Below are 18,308 nucleotides of genomic sequence, written 5' to 3' on the forward strand. Positions count from 1 at the left end.
CGGAAAGGATCATAGGGACCGACCTCCCCCCGATAAGGGATCTGTTCTCATCCAGGGTAAGGAAACGTGCTGAGAAGATCGCAAACGACAAGCTGCATCCTGGTCACAACCTGTTCGACATCCTACCATCCAGAAGACGGTTCAGGTCCATCCCCGTCAAAACGTCCAGATCCGCAAGAAGCTTCTTTCCGTTAGCCGTCCATCACCTGAACAATCCAATCAAAGCGAATGCAATCCCAATATCAACAGCCAAACAATGTGTCCCTACTTAGCGACCTGACCACCATAGTCGTAGCTAGAAATTAAATGCTTGTAATGTCTTTATGTAATATATGTAATGTCTCCCTCCCCCCTTTTCATCCCTGCTTGATGCTGCACTGTAATCCACAAAAAATTCCTAGTGTGCGCAAGCACACATGGCCAATAAAGTTGATTCTATTCTATTCTATGGGATAATTGAAGCAGAGAGACTATTCAGTTAAAACTGAGGGCAGCCCACAGGATACAGTTAACAAAGATGTATTTTTGTGCCTGAGCAAGTGTGAAAAAAAGGCTTGGAAAGAAATCCCTGAACAATAGCATGTTTTTGGGTGCCGCACCATGTGAAAACATATGTCCAGGAATTTAGCCCAGATTCTTTGGGTTAACACAAGTTAATGTCATTTACTGACTGACTTTTTATTTCACCCAAGAAATAACTACTGATACTTATCCACACTGATACTAATGATCCAGTCCATAGCATGTAATTTTACTTCAAAAAGATGACAGATCATGCTGTATAAACCGCACATCAAATCTTTATACAATACATAAATTCACCACGAAAAATGTCACACAATATGACTAAGCCACTCTCAGAACACAACTTTCAGTTTATACCCAGTAATGTTACCTCCAGTTGCTAAGATAACATTTGTGCTTCATTAATTGTTTTGTGTAAATATGAGATCAAGGTTTCTTGGCGGAGGGGGAGCAATGTGTGCAGAAAGAGAGATATGTGTGATGTATATGCACAAAATATATGTTCAAGACAGAAAAAAAATATTTTTTCCCTATGTGTAGGTGCTAAGTGCTAGAAAATTTATGAGAGTAACAGGAGAGTGTGCGCATGAGAGAGGAAGAACAAGAGGTTGAGAGTATCCGTACTCAAAGAGAGCTAGAGAGAGGAGTCCACATGGTGAGAAAGAGTAAGCTTTACACACTCAACTGTGAACAGGAGTGCAAATGTGCGATGGGAGAGCTACATGTGCATTCATTATAAGAAGTATAGCAAGAGTGAAAGAGATAGCGTATGTAACGAAGTATAGTGCATTAATAAATAGTATTCAAAGTTAAATATGGATGTAATCATGTACAGTATTGGAGGCTTGCAAGGATCCTGTACCAAGTTTAATTTAGGGTTATTGAAAAAGAATGCAAGCCAGATAATAATGAAGTAACCAAATTAATTAAACAAGTTAACGTTGCTGGTTAACAATTTTGTGGGTTTATTAGAGAGAAACAATAACAGGGTGATGTTCAATATCGGCCGCTATTTCCACCGGGGAAATAGTAGCAGCCGTCTCTTCTCTGCATTTTTTTTTTTATTTACAGCATTGAAGGCACATTCCGACAAAACAGATCTGTTTCGTCATAAACTGCCATGGATTGTTAAATTCACAGCTGTTTTTCATCAATCCGCGGTTGTTTTCGATGACACGCCCACTTTCCAACACTGGTCAGCCAGAACATTGAATACCGGCTGTCGAGTTGCATACGAGTTAGGAGGAAACAGCCCAGGATTCTGACTTTCAGGGCGCTCCGACAGTCTGAATCCCATTTAAATACCCGCCATAGTATTATATAGCTGTAAGGGTTAATACAGTATTACTATAGAGTGGTAATTATTGTCATTATGGCATGGAATTGTTCATAAGTTATTGTTGGGTTATAGAATAATATTGTAGGTAAAACTATTTTGTTGCAGTAATTAAGATTGAATAGTGTTATCACAGAAATAGCTACTGCAGGATTAAGCACAGAAGCAATGCAGACTGGTGCATGACCCAATGCCAGGACAAAAGATTCTTTAAAAGTACTAATCTGCTGACAATTAAGATAAGATTATACAGTGTTTATGTATTTATATGCATAGAACTATTATACCTGGCTTTGGTTTAAATTATAACATTTAACATTGCACACCTATGGATTACTCCTACTATATTACAATGTTTATGATATATTTACAATATATTTTAGTGTTATTTGTAAGCTTATGCTAAGCCAATTGATAGAATATTTGATTATAATGCTCTGAAATACCAAAGCCAACACCGACCGATAAAGGTTTCTATTTCGAAACAACTGAAATTGTTTGGTTACCATGTGAACAATGTAAACAATTTGCTAGTTTACCATGTGTCATGTTGTTACTGTAGGTGTTTACCCAGTGAGAGCTTAGTTTTTCATTATCCTAGTTCTGAAGTACTACAAAAAGATAATTCCATGACAGTTGCCAGTAATTACCTTGTTCCTTGGTCAATAAAACTATTTGGACCACAGATGCAAGTTAGAACTTTGGAATCTTTTTTACTTCTTGTAATAGCCTCTGAAAGGAGGGGGGCTGATATTTGCCCTTTACAACCATTCCATGAATCATTTGGCTCTGAAAGGATAAACTGAGCTTCAAATCTAAAAAAAAAAAAAACCCATGTAGAACAGTATGAGAAGACAGCATTACTATAAATATACAATACAAAAAAACATGGCATTGCTAGTGAATTTCTAAATGTTGAAGAAAATTTGATGATTTATACTAATACTAGTAATACAAATAATAGGTATACAATGAATGCCAGAACACAGAATAATATTTATCTAACGTATAAAAGAAAGATATCAGTAGCTTAATTGTAAATAATAAAGAGAGAAAAAAAGTGGGGGCAGAGAAAGGAAAGGTAAGAGGAAGAGCAAGTCAGTTGGGGGAACCATCTTTGGGACATCTGGAGAAAGTCATGCTGTTTCCTGTTGTATATATGTTTAAGTTCAGGATGGAAGTGGATGTTTGTTAGGAATGCTTTTGTATGTATCAGTTTCACAAAATTCTAGCCAGCGGAGCCATATCGCGAAATATGTACGGAATTTGTCAGGGGAAGACATTATAATGTAGTCCATTGTTCTATATACAATTCTAGTCTTCAGAACCATTCTGAAAGATGCGGTGGAGAATTGGAGTTCCAGTGAACTGCTTTCGATGTGCTATTGAGATATTTCAGTAAGGAGTTTTTGTATTTTGATAAGGTTGAGGTGTGTAGGTTCTGGACCGTCAGGGATGTCTGGACCTAAAATTTTGCTATCACATCGTACCAAAAGGGCAGTAAAGTCAGACATGTCCAAATATGTATTGGGAGCCAAAGTCCGTGCCACATTGCCAGCAAGCTGCTGGGACTCCTGGAAACATTGTAGAACGCAGGGATGGGCAGCGATACCAACGAGAGATAACTTTAAGTGGGTTTCCAAGGCTAGGTCATTGGTGGAGCTGCTCCATGATTTCTCAACGATAGACTTCCACTGTGAACTGGGGTTGTGCCCAGTATGATGTGCTGTCTTGACAAAGGCCCCCAGAGGGTCGAAACGTCGACTACCATATGAAAACTACAAATAAATTGTGCCGATTTAAGCTTAAAATTGGTGAGTGCCCCTGCTTTATTGCGAAGCATTTGAATGTGTAATAAATATTAAAAATATATTCAAGCCCCCTCCTTGAAAACGGGGGCTTGAACCCCAAAACATTGGAGCACGAATAAAAGCACCTTTTAAAACCCCAGGGAGTGCCGCTGTCTGTATACAGGTTGTATTCTACAAATCTCTTCCAGAAGGCACCCGGGTCGTTGCTCACCTGTATAAGGAGTGCCGGGCTGAACAAGCATTGTATATATACATACATACACATATATATATATATATATATATATATATATATATATATATATATAAACACATATACATATACATACATATATATATATATATAGTTTCTACAGTAATGCTACTTAAATTATTTCATTTATTTGAATAAGTTAACGATGATTAATAATTTAGACACACTTTAGCCAATATTTACATGTAAATCGCTGCAATAAACAATTTCCGTAACTCTGCCATTCAAAAAGAAATGTAAACAAAGTAAAAGGATATAACTTACCTTTTGTCTGTTAAACACAATTTTTCCAACTGTTCTCTCCACAAAATATCATCTTCGGTTTTGTTGAAGAAAATCAGTTTTGCTTTTCTGTAACCAAAAAAACAGCACGTTAAACACATTTACTACTAAATACATTTAAAAAAATGTGTAATTTTAGATTTACTGATACCTGTAGGCAAAGGTTATCCTCATTTTGATTTTATGTAGTATTTAAAATAACAGGTTCTTAAAAAGTCTGCAAATATATATCAAATGAAGTAGATTGTGTTTATATGTGCTTCTTCAGTTGTGTTAAAAGGCATGATTTGCTTTGTACAAATATTTTATGATTGGCAGCCACCAGCACTGGTTTTGTCCATAAATAATTGATCATAAATCATTTGAATTGGTCCTGGACCACCAACCGTGGCACCCTTGCAAGTGTCCCGAGGCACCCCAGGGAGACATGGCAACATCAAGCATTTTAAAACTATGAAAACAGCCAATACTGCCTATTATGTATCTCTTATATATTTAGCCAGATTGGTCACTCATCCCCTGTGTGTATGACGTTACCGCCCAGCGTTATACACAAACCTGCCCCTCCTAGGGAAAAGACCAGTGTCATACACACAAAGTTCCCACCCAGCATTATACACAAACCCGCCCCCCTAGGGAAAAGACCAGTGTTATAAACACCTCCCCCGCCCAGCCAGGGCTACAGTACATGCCCACCATCCGATTCACGCCCCCCCCCCCGTGATTCACGGCACCCCCCCACGCCCCCCTTTAGTGATTCAACCCCCCCCGCAATTCACCGCGATCCCCCTCCCGCGATTCACGAACCCCCACAACCCCCCCTCCCACAATTCGCAGACCCCTGCGACCGCCCCTTCCCACAATTCATGCCCCCCCTCCTGCGATTCACAGCACCCCCTTCAGCGATTTCACCTATAAGTCAAGTTGCAATACAGGGCATCTTTCATATAATTCTAACCATATTTCTCACAATACAAAAGTTAACAAATTAAGGGGGTGCAGCCCCTTATGCCGGTGTGAAGAGCGCCCGTTGGGCGCTATGAATCACCTAGTGTACTGTATATGTAGGGAGATAAATGGGAGAAATTTGCATTACTAATATTACAACACAATATGAAAACAAGTGAACCACCGTAGTTTTTGGAATTTTTATATAAAGTAATGCTCTACTCAACAGTACTAGGTGATGAAATTGTAAATGAAAATGCCAGGCGTTGCTGTGACTAGATTGTATGAAAGGAATTAAGAGTTCTTATTTAGTTCACTTTACCACACATAGAGATTGTGCTGCTCTCATTAAAGTGACTCCTGGCAATTCTATCCCCATCTGCCAGGTCCCGCACAGCTGCACGATGCGGCACAATTCAGCGCTGCAAAGCTCTGCTGCACACCTGCACCCATAGTCCCCCAACCCCTGAAGTCTGCCCTGCAACCCCCAAAGCCTGCACAAGTTACAATACAGAGGGATGCCTGAGCGAGTGAGTTCGCTTGTATATCCCAGACGTCCGTCAGCTTCGTTAAAAACATTGCCATGGCGATCTGGCAGACTGGATGAGAGGGGCCCCATCTGTAATGCCAATAGACTAAAAATATATTGTAATGTGCTACCAAAAGAAATCTGAGAAAAAAATATATAAAATTCACCTTTTTAGTAGAGTAAATACTACGCATATGACAATATGAATTAAAGCAATAACAGTGTATGTTTGATAAAAAACAAAAAAACCTGCACTTTGAAGTGACTAAAACATGTGACAGAAGCAAAAATACAGGACCATGAAATTCAGGGACAAAGTTATCAGGAAAGAAAAGAGTGTCTTTTGTTGGTGCACCTGGAGAAAAATAATTCAATAAAACGTCACTTTTATTAGGTTCATTAAAATATTTAGCGAATATAAAAGGAAATAACAAGACATAAGACAACACATAGTGATCTAAAAAAGGATAAAAAATCCTTACACCTAGTGTGAAACCCCACTACTTCTTCTCCCAGTCTATTGGAATAAACTGTGTGGCTTTTTACAATTGTAGCGTGGTTCAGGGTTATTGTTACTGTGTATACAATGTTTCAAACTATCCCTGGGCTCTTTCTAGCAGCCGCTGGTAAGCACCTGAGCACGGATAAATTCCGTCTCAGTGCTCCTGCAGGCTTGCTGGAGCCAGTGGTACCACGTCCTACAGTTCTCCCACTGAGCAGCGTGAGAGGAGTGCCTGCGTGCACTTCCTCGCTCAAGTGGATTTGAGAACAGGCAGGAACACTGACGGTTCTGGCGCCAGATACCGTCCCAGTGTTAGTCTCTAGGGGACCGTGTCCAACGGTCAGCCTAACGCAGCCAACAGTTCAAAAAATACAGTATATAAGTGGGGAAGGGAGAGTGGGGTATTAAACACACTAGGTGTGTGATGTAGTCAAGCGTACGCTTTCGCAACAAAAGCTTCCTCAGGACCCAAGGGTCCTGAGGAAGCTTTTGTTGCGAAAGCGTACGCTTGACTACATCACACACCTAGTGTGTTTAATACCCCACTCTCCCTTCCCCACTTATATACTGTATTTTTTGAACTGTTGGCTGCGTTAGGCTGACCGTTGGACACGGTCCCCTAGAGACTAACACTGGGACGGTATCTGGCGCCAGAACCGTCAGTGTTCCTGCCTGTTCTCAAATCCACTTGAGCGAGGAAGTGCACGCAGGCACTCCTCTCACGCTGCTCAGTGGGAGAACTGTAGGACGTGGTACCACTGGCTCCAGCAAGCCTGCAGGAGCACTGAGACGGAATTTATCCGTGCTCAGGTGCTTACCAGCGGCTGCTAGAAAGAGCCCAGGGATAGTTTGAAACATTGTATACACAGTAACAATAACCCTGAACCACGCTACAATTGTAAAAAGCCACACAGTTTATTCCAATAGACTGGGAGAAGAAGTAGTGGGGTTTCACACTAGGTGTAAGGATTTTTTATCCTTTTTTAGATCACTATGTGTTGTCTTATGTCTTGTTATTTCCTTTTATATTCGCAAAATATTTTAATGAACCTAATAAAAGTGACGTTTTATTGAATTATTTTTCTCCAGGTGCACCAACAAAAGACACTCTTTTCTTTCCTGATAACTATGTCCTATCCGTGTCTATGGTAGCACACCCTCGTATCCATCACTAATTGAGTGTTGATAATACTTAAGGAGGGTCCACCCTTGCATTAATATCCATTCATTTCTGTGCGACTGACTGAACCTCTCCCAATCTCCAAATTCAGGGACAAGTTTACATTGTAGAGTGCTGTAATCGAATACAATAGAAAGAGCATTTTAGTAAAACACGTTTAACACAGGTTGCAGTGGCCTTGTACTCTGTGAGAAATGATTGACAACAAGGTAAGTGGGCATGAGAAATATACGAGTGCGCCATCCTGGCCATGAGAAGCATGCTAAAGCTCACATGAAAAATGTGACAGAAGCAAAAATACAGGACATGAAATTTAGGGACAAACGTACAATTTATGGTGCTTCAATCTACATAAGTATAACTGAATGATGGATGTTCCACAATAACCTTCAAACGTTTTAACTAATAATCTTCAAAATTTGCACACTACCGTATCATCTTCCACTGCCCGGTCTCAGCAGCAAGGGAGAGGAACCGAACCCGGGCCCATTCAACAGATCCAGGCCTGGGTAACAAGTACCCTCCCCCCCCTCTCGACTGCACTGGATACAACACAATAAATAGACTCCCCTAAGTGGACTCTTAACCTCTTGAGTGGTGGTTGTTCCTAGGGCAGGACAAACCTACAAGGGCAGGTTTTGTCCTGCCCCAGAAATACTCACCACAGAAGGGGCAGCAGCAGCCAATGCCGGCTTCGTCTGTTTGCAGGCACTTGGAGAAGTTAGGGGCTGCATGGGAGGGAGGGGGCTCGGGGGTTCAGTCGTTCGTCCGTTCTGGTATTCCTGTGTTTGATCGGCCGAACTTCCCCGGTGACAAGGAGGAACAGAAACGGGGGGATATCAGCGACATTGGGGATGGTTGTGCGCCATTGGTTCACCGCTAAAGGCACCACTGGCACACCCTTTCTTTATAGTGGCATGCCCGGAAATTTCTTGAGCCCTCTCCTGCAGTGCAGCTCAGCCTGAGAAATTTCCGGGCATACTACTGAAGGGTTTATGAGGGTTCATTAAATGATTATTGTTTTAGCTTTACAAATTTTTGGACAATTGTATAAGTATAAACTTACGCTTGTCTGTCAGACGGGCCTTGAGACTGACTAAAATGCTCCCTTTATTGTATTCGACTCAAACACATATAACACAGGTCGCAGTGGCCTTGTACACATACTGTACTCTGTGAAAAATGACTGACAGCAAGATAAGTGGGTATGAGAATTAGAGGAGAGTGCAGTGTTGTCCATGAAAAAGAGGCAAATAATGCTCAGATCTCTCCTTATCTTGTGTCAGATTCAAACAAAATGAAATCACTCAAGGGCATATATCTTCTCTTGTTGACTACTATAATATTCCTATACTGTGGAATGATAATGAGTGGGACATCTGCAGTACTGGATGCGTCATTTGGATCAGCCACTACTGCATCTTTATCAAGGCCACTGGTGTAAGAGTAACTATGTCCTTAGATGCAGTCGCTGGCATGCCCATGACTTCTAGCCACAACCCCCAAATGTTATCTACAAACACCTATCAAAACCGCATGGATCTTACAATTTTAATCTGCATACTTCGAATGTATGCGCAGAGGGAAAACATTGGGCACTTGCACCAGATGCAGTATCTATAGCGAAGTGAGAATCAATTCCTGGATGCGTTTAGTTATGATGGTGGATAGAAATTTATTATTTTCAAGTGCAGATTTTATTATGAACACCTATGGGTAGAACCCTCTTTTTTGCTCATTTTGGTATGTGGATAAATGCCAACCTAAATGCCCCCATACACTACTGCTACTTGACGAAGGCTTGAAATCGCATGCAATTGCCCTTGAACTTCCTGGCAGCAAGATTGCATATGAAACAATGTATGTTGCCCTTTTGCATCCAATGTATTGTATGTGACCCAGTCATAGCTGTGGGATCAGATACATCTTTGTGGAAGCCAGGGTAATCTCCGGTTTCCATCCGATGCCCATGCCCACGGGACCATGCATTGGATCGGAATCGGATGTAAAACACATGTGATTTGACACTCACCAAGCGTTTCTCAATGCTGTGCGTTGGAATCGGGTGAAAAGGGCACAAATTGCACTAGTGTTTGGGCACCTAAAGAGCCATTTATTTGTAGTATTTACTTTAAGAAAATCAATAAAACACTCACATTTTTGGCTATTTTGGGTAGACTTTTTTATTTGCCGAGGTTCAGTAGAAAAGGTATTTTCTAAGAGAAATGTATTTATAATTTATTGATACAGGTATTGCATTAAAAAAATGACTTATTGATGTTGGAATGTGATCAGCACAAAAAGTGTCAAAACTCACTTTTGGCTTACACACAACAGTATAAGGAGAGCAGCTCACAACCAGACCCTTGTATATCTGAAACAAAACCAATCTGTATACAATTTTGTACAGTATGAAACTTCAGGTCCACTGTCCTATTTAATACTGTGCTTGAAGACAGAGCAACTGTACTGATCACATCATTTTATCTACTATATTGTGGTCAGAGAACGTTTAAAGCTATAGAGCTCACACGTGGGGCAGGGGTTATGGGCATTATAAGGGGCCCTTAGGTATTCTGCATGCATATAGCAGATGTGCTGGTCACATTAACATTAACCATATGCAGAATGTAAGTTTCCTTTGCTCAGTAAAACAGAAGAGTTGCCGTAATGCACTGCACATATTAATGTTTTTTGTTTTTTTTACTCACCCACCATTCAAATAAGGATTGAATAATAGATTGGTAAAATAATTCCTAATTTTGATCTATCCAAAAGTGACTCAATGTGTGACATTTACATAGCCCATCACAGCTAAATCTGAATCATATGTCAAGCCTGTGAAATTGTGGTCATTACTTAAATCCCATTTACAAATAAAGACATGTATAAATGTGCTGAAATAACCCTTTTCTTATGACATATATGGTCATTATGTTGAACACTGGTCGACACCTGAAAAAGGTGCAGAGAAATGGTATTTCATGTCCTACCATCCACTAAGGCGTGGAGGAGAATAGAATAGTGTGCGGAGCGTAGCCTACTTTACTGTAGACTCCCTGATTATGCCCCACTTACCCCAGAATTGGCAAACTACAGTATGGCCTTTTACATTCAGACATTAGAATTCCAAGGGATGCTAGAAAATAACTATTAGCAGTATTAATAGCAGTTTGCAAAGTCATTCTAGAATTATGGATATCACATTCTTCGCTAACCCTTACCATGTTTAGCCCTTTTTCACATTGCATATGGATTAGCTTGAAGCATCTCTCCAAAAAGAAACCTGCACAAAAAAAATTTCACTACTTGGGAGAGTTTCATAGAAGCTCTGCCAGTCTCCTCCAAAAAGGCTAAACACATTTTGGTACTTGTTTCCTAGCACGGCGCCCGTCGCAGGTGATCGCATACCTTAACTTAAGGTATCCGATGGACGCAACCGACGCGATTTCAGGGCTATTTTAAGCCTTTTCCCCGACAATTAAAAAATTGCGTCCATCGCATGCCTTAAGTTAAGGCATGCGATTTTACATAGGGAACAATGTTAAATGGGCCAATGGACCCGATTTTTCATTGTTTACCCACCCTTATAGGTATTTTACATGTGAAATGCCCCCCCCCCCCCCCCCCATTGTTAACGCCACCCCACTATGAACGCCAACCCGAAGCGTGGCGAGCGCAGCGAGCCCACGAGGGGCGGCTGTACGCGTCCTCTGACCTTTTCATACCCCCACTATCCACGTTGGCGTGGAGTTGATTTTATATAGTGTGGCGAGCGCGAGCCACCAAGCCTGAAGCGTGACAAGCGGACACGTAATACCTGTGAAGTAATGCGCGTCCCCTTGCGGGGCTCGCTGCGCTCGCCACACTATATAAAATCAACTCCACGCCGACGTGGATAGTGGGGGTATGAAAAGGTCGGAGGACGTGTACCGCTGCGCTCGCCACGCTTCGGGTTGGCGTTCATTGTGGGGTGGCAATGTGAGGGCATTTGACCCATCAGGGTGGGTATACAATGAATATTGGGGGGCATTTAACATTGGGTCCAATGTAAAATCAGGTCTCGGGGACCTTTTTACATTGGTTCCAAAGTAAAAATCGCATTGAGCGCGTCGATCGCATGCGATTTGGTTGCAAGCGATGGACGCGATTTTTTTGGACCCGATGGATACAATCAAAATCGCAGGCGCCGTGCTAGGAAACAAGTACCCACATTTTTTTTTGGACATTAACAGGTTGGTTGGATGCATTCATTTAGTTTTAATCCTGTCTCCAAAACCCACCTGAGGCTGGAAGCACTGCATAAAACATGCCTCAGCAATTTAACCATTGGCGTAAAACCGGTACCAGCTGCCACAAGAAAAATATCCTCCACTTCTTCCACCTGAGCGGTCCTAAAGCATCCTCGTGGGCTGCTTATAAAGACATAGTCACCTGTACAAAAGCAAAGAACAATAGATAAACCAAAAAAGGTAAGGTGTTATGAGGTACTAAGCTTTATTAACCCCTTCCTGACAGAGCCAGTTTTTGCCTTCCTGACAGAGCCATTTTTTTCAAATCTGACATGTATCACTTAAGTGGGTATAACTTTTTTTTGCTTTTACTTATCCCAGTGATTTTGAGATTGTTTTCTCGTGACACATTGTACTTCAAATTAGTGGTAAATTTGGGTCGATACAGTCTGTGTTTTTTTGTGAAAAATACCAAAATGTCGCAAAAAAATGGAAAATTTAGCAATTTGCAAAATGTTAAATTGTCTGCTTGTGAGACAAATAATCATACCACTCAAAATAGTTAATAACTAACATAGACCATATGTCTACTTTATGTTTCCATCATTATTTCAACTTCCTTGTAATTTTTTTGGACACTAGGAGGCTTACAATATGAATAGCAAATTTTCAAATTTTCAAGAAAATTTCAAACACTGATTTTTTTAGGGACCAGTTCAGTTCTGATGTGACTTTGAGGGACTTGTATGTGAGACACCCCCATAAATGATGCCATTTCAAAAACTGCACCCCTCACAGTATTCAAAACAGCATTTTGGAAGTTTGTTAACCCTTTAGGTGTTTCACAGGAATTAAAACAAAGTGTAGGTGAAATTTCAAAATTTCATTTTTTTTGCAGATTTGCAATTTTAATACATTTTTCTAAGGAACACAGTAGATTTTACTAGAGAAATGTGACTAAAAATTGATTCCCCCAATTCTTTTGTTTTCAAAAATATCCTATATGTGGCCCTAGTGTGCACGTTGACCAAACCACAGGCTTCATAATAGAAGGAGCACCTACTTGATTTTGGAGCCTCCTTTTTATGAGATTATTTTTTAGGCACCATGTAGGTTTCTAGGCACCATAAGATGCTAAAATTTAGGAACCCCCCCACAAGTGACCCCATTTTGCAAACTACACCCTTCAGGGAATTCATTTAGGGGTATAGTGTACATTTCAAACCCCCAGGGGTTTGACCAATTTTGATACAACTGGGCTGTGAAAATGAAAAAATTTAATTTTTCATTTTCACAGCTCAGTTGTATCAAAATTGGTGAAACCCCTGGGGGTTTGAAATGTACACTATACCCCCTGATGAATTCCCTGAAGGGTGTAGTTTGCAAAATGGGGTCACATGTGGGGGGGTTCCACTGTATTGGTGCTTCGGGGGTCTTGCTAATGCGACATAGCACCCACCATTCATTCCACCACCAAATATCACTCCTTCCCTTCTGAGTCCTGCCATGCACCCAAATGGTATTTTTTGGTCACATATGAGGCATTGCCGTACTCGGGAGAAATTGGGGCACAGATTTTGGGGTGCTTTGTCTCCTTCATTCCTTGCGAAAATGAAAAATTTTGAGCCAGATCTGCATTTTTGTGTAAAAAAATGTATTTTTTACACAAGGCATGCCCGATCCCGGACACTGCGTGACCCGCGTCATCACAGCGCGCCCTCCGCTGACGTCCAGACACGCCAGCCGGCGTCAGGACGTAGCTGCACTGTTTACCCATCACCATGGAAACCCGCTAGTGACACATAACAATACATCTAAAAAAAGGGAGAGAAATACAGGGTATACAATTAGACATGTACAATTATTATAATCATAACATTAGTGTGGTTAATGCAAAGATACTAAGCAGTACCAAATTACATAAATTTTATCTATTGATAAGACATGATAGTGGTAAGGTCAACAGTAATCTGGAGATGGCTTCAACCCAGATTGACGTGCTTATTAGCAAATTTCTGGAGCGTGGATATTCTCTTGCTAATTTACAAAAATCCAAACAAAAAGTAATGTCTATGGACCGTACTATTCTTCTTAGATCCAGTGCCATTAAGGAAACTAAAAAAGTACTGCCCTGGGTAACAGAGTACAATACATTATCCCCTAGGGTTAACTCTATTTCCAAAAAATTATGGCCAATAGTCAAGTCCGATAAAGACCTGGATTTACATGACACTAATTTAATGTCATGTTATTCACGATCTAAAAATTTATCTTGTGAAGACAGACATCACTGGTAAAGGCAAAATGCCGTCAAAAAATTTTCTATCTGTAAAGAAACCAGGTTGTTTTAGGTGTGGTTGTATCACCTGTAAATTTATGATCCAGGGTGATGTATTTAATCATCCACATAGTGGTATTAAATTGTACATCAAACATCACCTCACCTGTGAGAGCACACATGTTGTGTATCAAATAATATGCCCCTGCAGTCTATCTTATGTGGGGAAGACACAGAGGAAATTCAAGGAGAGGATGGCGGGTCACCGTTCATCTATTAGGGCTGCCATTGAGAATGGCAGGAGCGAGCAGCCGGTGGCCCGCCACTTCCTTGAACAAAAACACAGCCTCTCTAGCCTTAAATATCGCATGATAGATCATGTCCCTCCCCTCACCCGAGGTGGCGATCGGTGTGCCATCCTCCTCAGAAAAGAAGCAGGGTGGATACATAAATTGCAGTGCATCCATCCTAGAGGATTAAATGAGACCTTACCACTATCATGTCTTATCAATAGATAAAATTTATGTAATTTGGTACTGCTTAGTATCTTTGCATTAACCACACTAATGTTATGATTATAATAATTGTACATGTCTAATTGTATACCCTGTATTTCTCTCCCTTTTTTTAGATGTATTGTTATGTGTCACTAGCGGGTTTCCATGGTGATGGGTAAACAGTGCAGCTACGTCCTGACGCCGGCTGGCGTGTCTGGACGTCAGCGGAGGGCGCGCTGTGATGACGCGGGTCACGCAGTGTCCGGGATCGGGCATGCCTTCTGCTGGGCGGCAACACTACAGGGTGATGGGATATAAGGTGAGCTTTTTGATATGTTTATTGTTACTTCTCCTGACGAAAATCGTGACTGATTGAAACGTTGAGAAACGCATTGCTGTCTCCGTGTATTATTTAAAGAGCTACGAGTGCCGCTTCATCTGCTATATTATATATATGTGTATATATATATATATATATATATATACACACATATATATATATATATATATATATATATATATATATATATATATATAGTTAATTTTATTTCACTAAAATTATTTTCATAATGTGCTGCGGCTGGTGGGGGGGGTGGGAGGGGGGCTGGCGCTGCGGCTGCTGGCTGGGTGGGAGGTTAGGCTGCCGGGTGGGTGGGAGGTTAGGCTGCCGGGCGGGTGGGAGGACGGGCTGCCGCTCGGTGGTGATCGGTGCTGTACTTAACAGCACCGATCACCACCGATCTCTGTGTTACCGAGCGGCTTAGCCGCCGGTAACACAGAAAACGCTGCAATTGGCTGTTCACTTTTGAACAGCCAATCGCAGCGATCGCCGACTGGGGGGGCATCCCTGCCCCCCCTGGGCGACGAGGGGGGATGTCTGCTGTCAGGGACAGCAGACATCTCCAAACTGTCACCGCGTCTATAGACGCGGTGACAGTTTAAAGCCATGACGTACATGTACGTCAAATGTCGGGAAGTACTTCCCGACCATGACGTACATGTACGTCAAATGTCGGGAAGGGGTTAACCAGACTGTAGCAAAAAAATACCGACAGAATTTTCAAGCGCTCCTTCTATTCCTGTATTTTCATGTCACTCCGTCCTCAGTAGTTCTGATGATGACTCATATGACATGAAAAAAAGGGAAAACCATATAGTGTAGCACCCTTGGGTATAACCACTGATACGCATATATTCTGATGTCAAAAACCGTACCCTATATGGTGGTCCACTAAATGAAAGGTGGACAAATCACGCTCAATAATGAGGGGGTGATCAACCTCCAATGGATCCTCCAGACTCCTCCAATTGATTTCACATAGAAAAGCCAGAGATAGGTGCCAAAATGGTGAAGTAACGTTTTAATATTTAAAAACATACACAATAAAAATTCATTGGGTGTAAACAATGGACTCTCACCCGATTGATGTGTCTACTAGATGGAAGCAGACATACAGAGCATAAGATGGAAAAGCCACAGGCGTCCCTGGATGCTGTCTGTAAAGGTTTCAATCCTGGTGAAGATGTCCAGAGTCCACAAGTCCCTTCTGCCAACGCGTTTCAGACCTCCTGTCCTTTATCAAGGCATGCCTTGATAAAGGACAGGAGGTCTGAAACGCGTTGGAAGAAGGGACTTGTGGACTCTGGACATCTTCACCAGGATTAAAACCTTTACAGACAGCATCCAGGGACGCCTGTGGCTTTTCCATCTTATGCTCTGTATGTCTGCTTCCATCTAGTAGACACATCAATCGGGTGAGAGTCCATTGTTTACACCCAATGAATTTTTATTGTGTATGTTTTTAAATATTAAAACGTTACTTCACCATTTTGGCACCTATCTCTGGCTTTTCTATGTGAAATCAATTGGAGGAGTCTGGAGGATCCATTGGAGGTTGATCACCCCCTCATTATTGAGCGTGATTTGTCCACCTTTCATTTAGTGGACCACCATATAGGGTACGGTTTTTGACATCAGAATATATGCGTATCAGTGGTTATACCCAAGGGTGCTACACTATATGGTTTTCCCTTTTTTTCATGTCATATGAGTCATCATCAGAACTACTGAGGACGGAGTGACATGAAAATACAGGAATAGAAGGAGCGCTTGAAAATTCTGTCGGTATTTTTTTGCTACAATTTGTCATTTCAGTGTGTTGGGTGACACATTTACTGCATAGATTCAAGCTTGCACCTCAGCGCAGAATTATATCCTAGAACCCCCATTCCTTGTGTACCATTATTTATTAACCAGACTGTCTGCTATAGACCACCACCCCATCTTCATGGTTTGGTCCATCTTATGTAAGCAAAGAGAGGAGGTACAGTTATTCCTGGAATACCCATTGTTAACTACATAATCTAACCACAGCAAATGCAGTTTACATAGCAGGACAACTGCTAATCCAACTGCATAGAAGAGGAAAGCCACGTTGCGTCTGATGTATTTAAACAAACATGATCAACTGTTTCCACAAACTGGGAACCGCAATTGTGGCTATAACAAAATCTATGGGTTAGGCATTCACTAGGGAGTATTATGGACAGGGTTTAGAGGGAGAGGGTAAGTATACTAATTTAGCCCCGGGCAAAGAAAGCAGCAGCAATAGCAAACGGACCGCACACGAATGACCCCCTATATCAGTTTAAGTTCCTTTACCCATTAATGTTAAACAACCTTTGAATGCCTTTTTATGTAAATTTCACAACTGTTTCCATTCAGTACATATGTTACATATAACAAAAAGGGCCCACTGATTTATAAAAAAAAAATTCACAGAAGGAGCTACTTACATTTAGTCTTGTTATACATAAAACATTTGTTTCCTATCCAGCAGTAGTTCTATTACTGAATCTACATTCAATGCACACCAGTGTTTCCTTACATTCATGTCCATTTACTTATTTTTATTACATGCTCTAAATTACATTAAAATTGTATTTCACCATGCACGCAGGGGGGGTTCCGAGTACCTAGAAACCCCCCTTCCCGCCGATCCATCTGCCCAGCTGTCTTAATAAAACGACTGGCTGCGGGACAACTGCCTCATGTCAGAGACAGGCTGCCGCCGGCTGCAGATAGAGGGAGCTAGAGTGCAGCTCCTCCCAGGCCTGACTGTGCTATGTACTGTGTTCTGTGAGAGAGGAGGCCTGGACTGCACCCAGCTGCTAAGCCAGTATACATTGCTGATGTTTGAGGGTGTGTGTGTGTGTGGGGACCGAGAATGGGACCCACACACACAACGAGAATGGGACAGGGTCACGGTGGTTGAGAAAGCTCGACCGCTGTGACCTACACATTGAATACCCCCCATAGTCTCCAGAGGTTGTGACAAAACTACTTAAATGTTTTTGTTAATAACAAACTATTATTTATGTAGTAAAAGACATGGGAACAGGGATTGTGTAAATTCCAACCAGATCATGCAACGTGTGTGAATATTGATATAGAACAATGTTGTATTTATTCATAATTTTCTACAAGTTTCTTCTTCATAAGAGAGAGTGTCTTACCTATTGTCAATTTATCAATCTGTGGAGTTAAAGTTCCATTTGGGTAGATTTTGATCATCATATAGATGTATTTTTCATTTATTTGTGATGACTGCAGGAGATCAGGAACTAAGGTCTCTGAAACCGGCGTATAAGGCTTCACTACTTCTACACCTGAAACAAATACACACTAGAGGCAGTATACATGATTATTTGAAACAATAAAAATAATCTTGATTTAGCACTGAACTTTGCATGCATTATATGACGAGTGGGCGAATAAGTGGAAAATGAGGTTCAGTGTGGATAAATGCAAGGTTATGCATCTTGGGAAACATAACCAATGTGCTAGCTATAACCTAAGCGGGGAGGCATTGCGTATTTCAGAACCTGAAAAGGACCTAGGAATCCAAATAGATAACAAGCTGGGGTGTAGTGCT

At 41.3% G+C, this 18,308-nt stretch overlaps 1 protein-coding gene across 4 annotated transcripts in view; it reads right to left on the reverse strand.

Annotated features, from left to right (window-relative positions):
• The window catches only part of CYB5R4 (cytochrome b5 reductase 4), a 147,759-nt gene that overhangs the window by 9,883 nt on the left and 119,568 nt on the right, over positions 1-18,308 (reverse strand). For all 4 annotated transcript variants that reach the window (XM_083177124.1, XM_083177125.1, XM_083177122.1 and 1 more), the window contains 4 exons: positions 17,890-18,042; positions 11,650-11,800; positions 4,190-4,276; positions 2,512-2,676 (listed from right to left, as the gene is read on the reverse strand). In XM_083177124.1, coding sequence (XP_083033250.1) covers positions 2,512-2,676; positions 4,190-4,276; positions 11,650-11,800; positions 17,890-18,042 — 556 coding nt within the window. The remainder of the gene's footprint in view (positions 1-2,511; positions 2,677-4,189; positions 4,277-11,649; positions 11,801-17,889; positions 18,043-18,308) is intronic.

The sequence above is a fragment of the Crinia signifera genome, chromosome 3 (genome assembly GCF_055691185.1).
Source record: "Crinia signifera chromosome 3, ASM5569118v1, whole genome shotgun sequence".
NCBI classification, from domain to species: domain Eukaryota; kingdom Metazoa; phylum Chordata; class Amphibia; order Anura; family Myobatrachidae; genus Crinia; species Crinia signifera.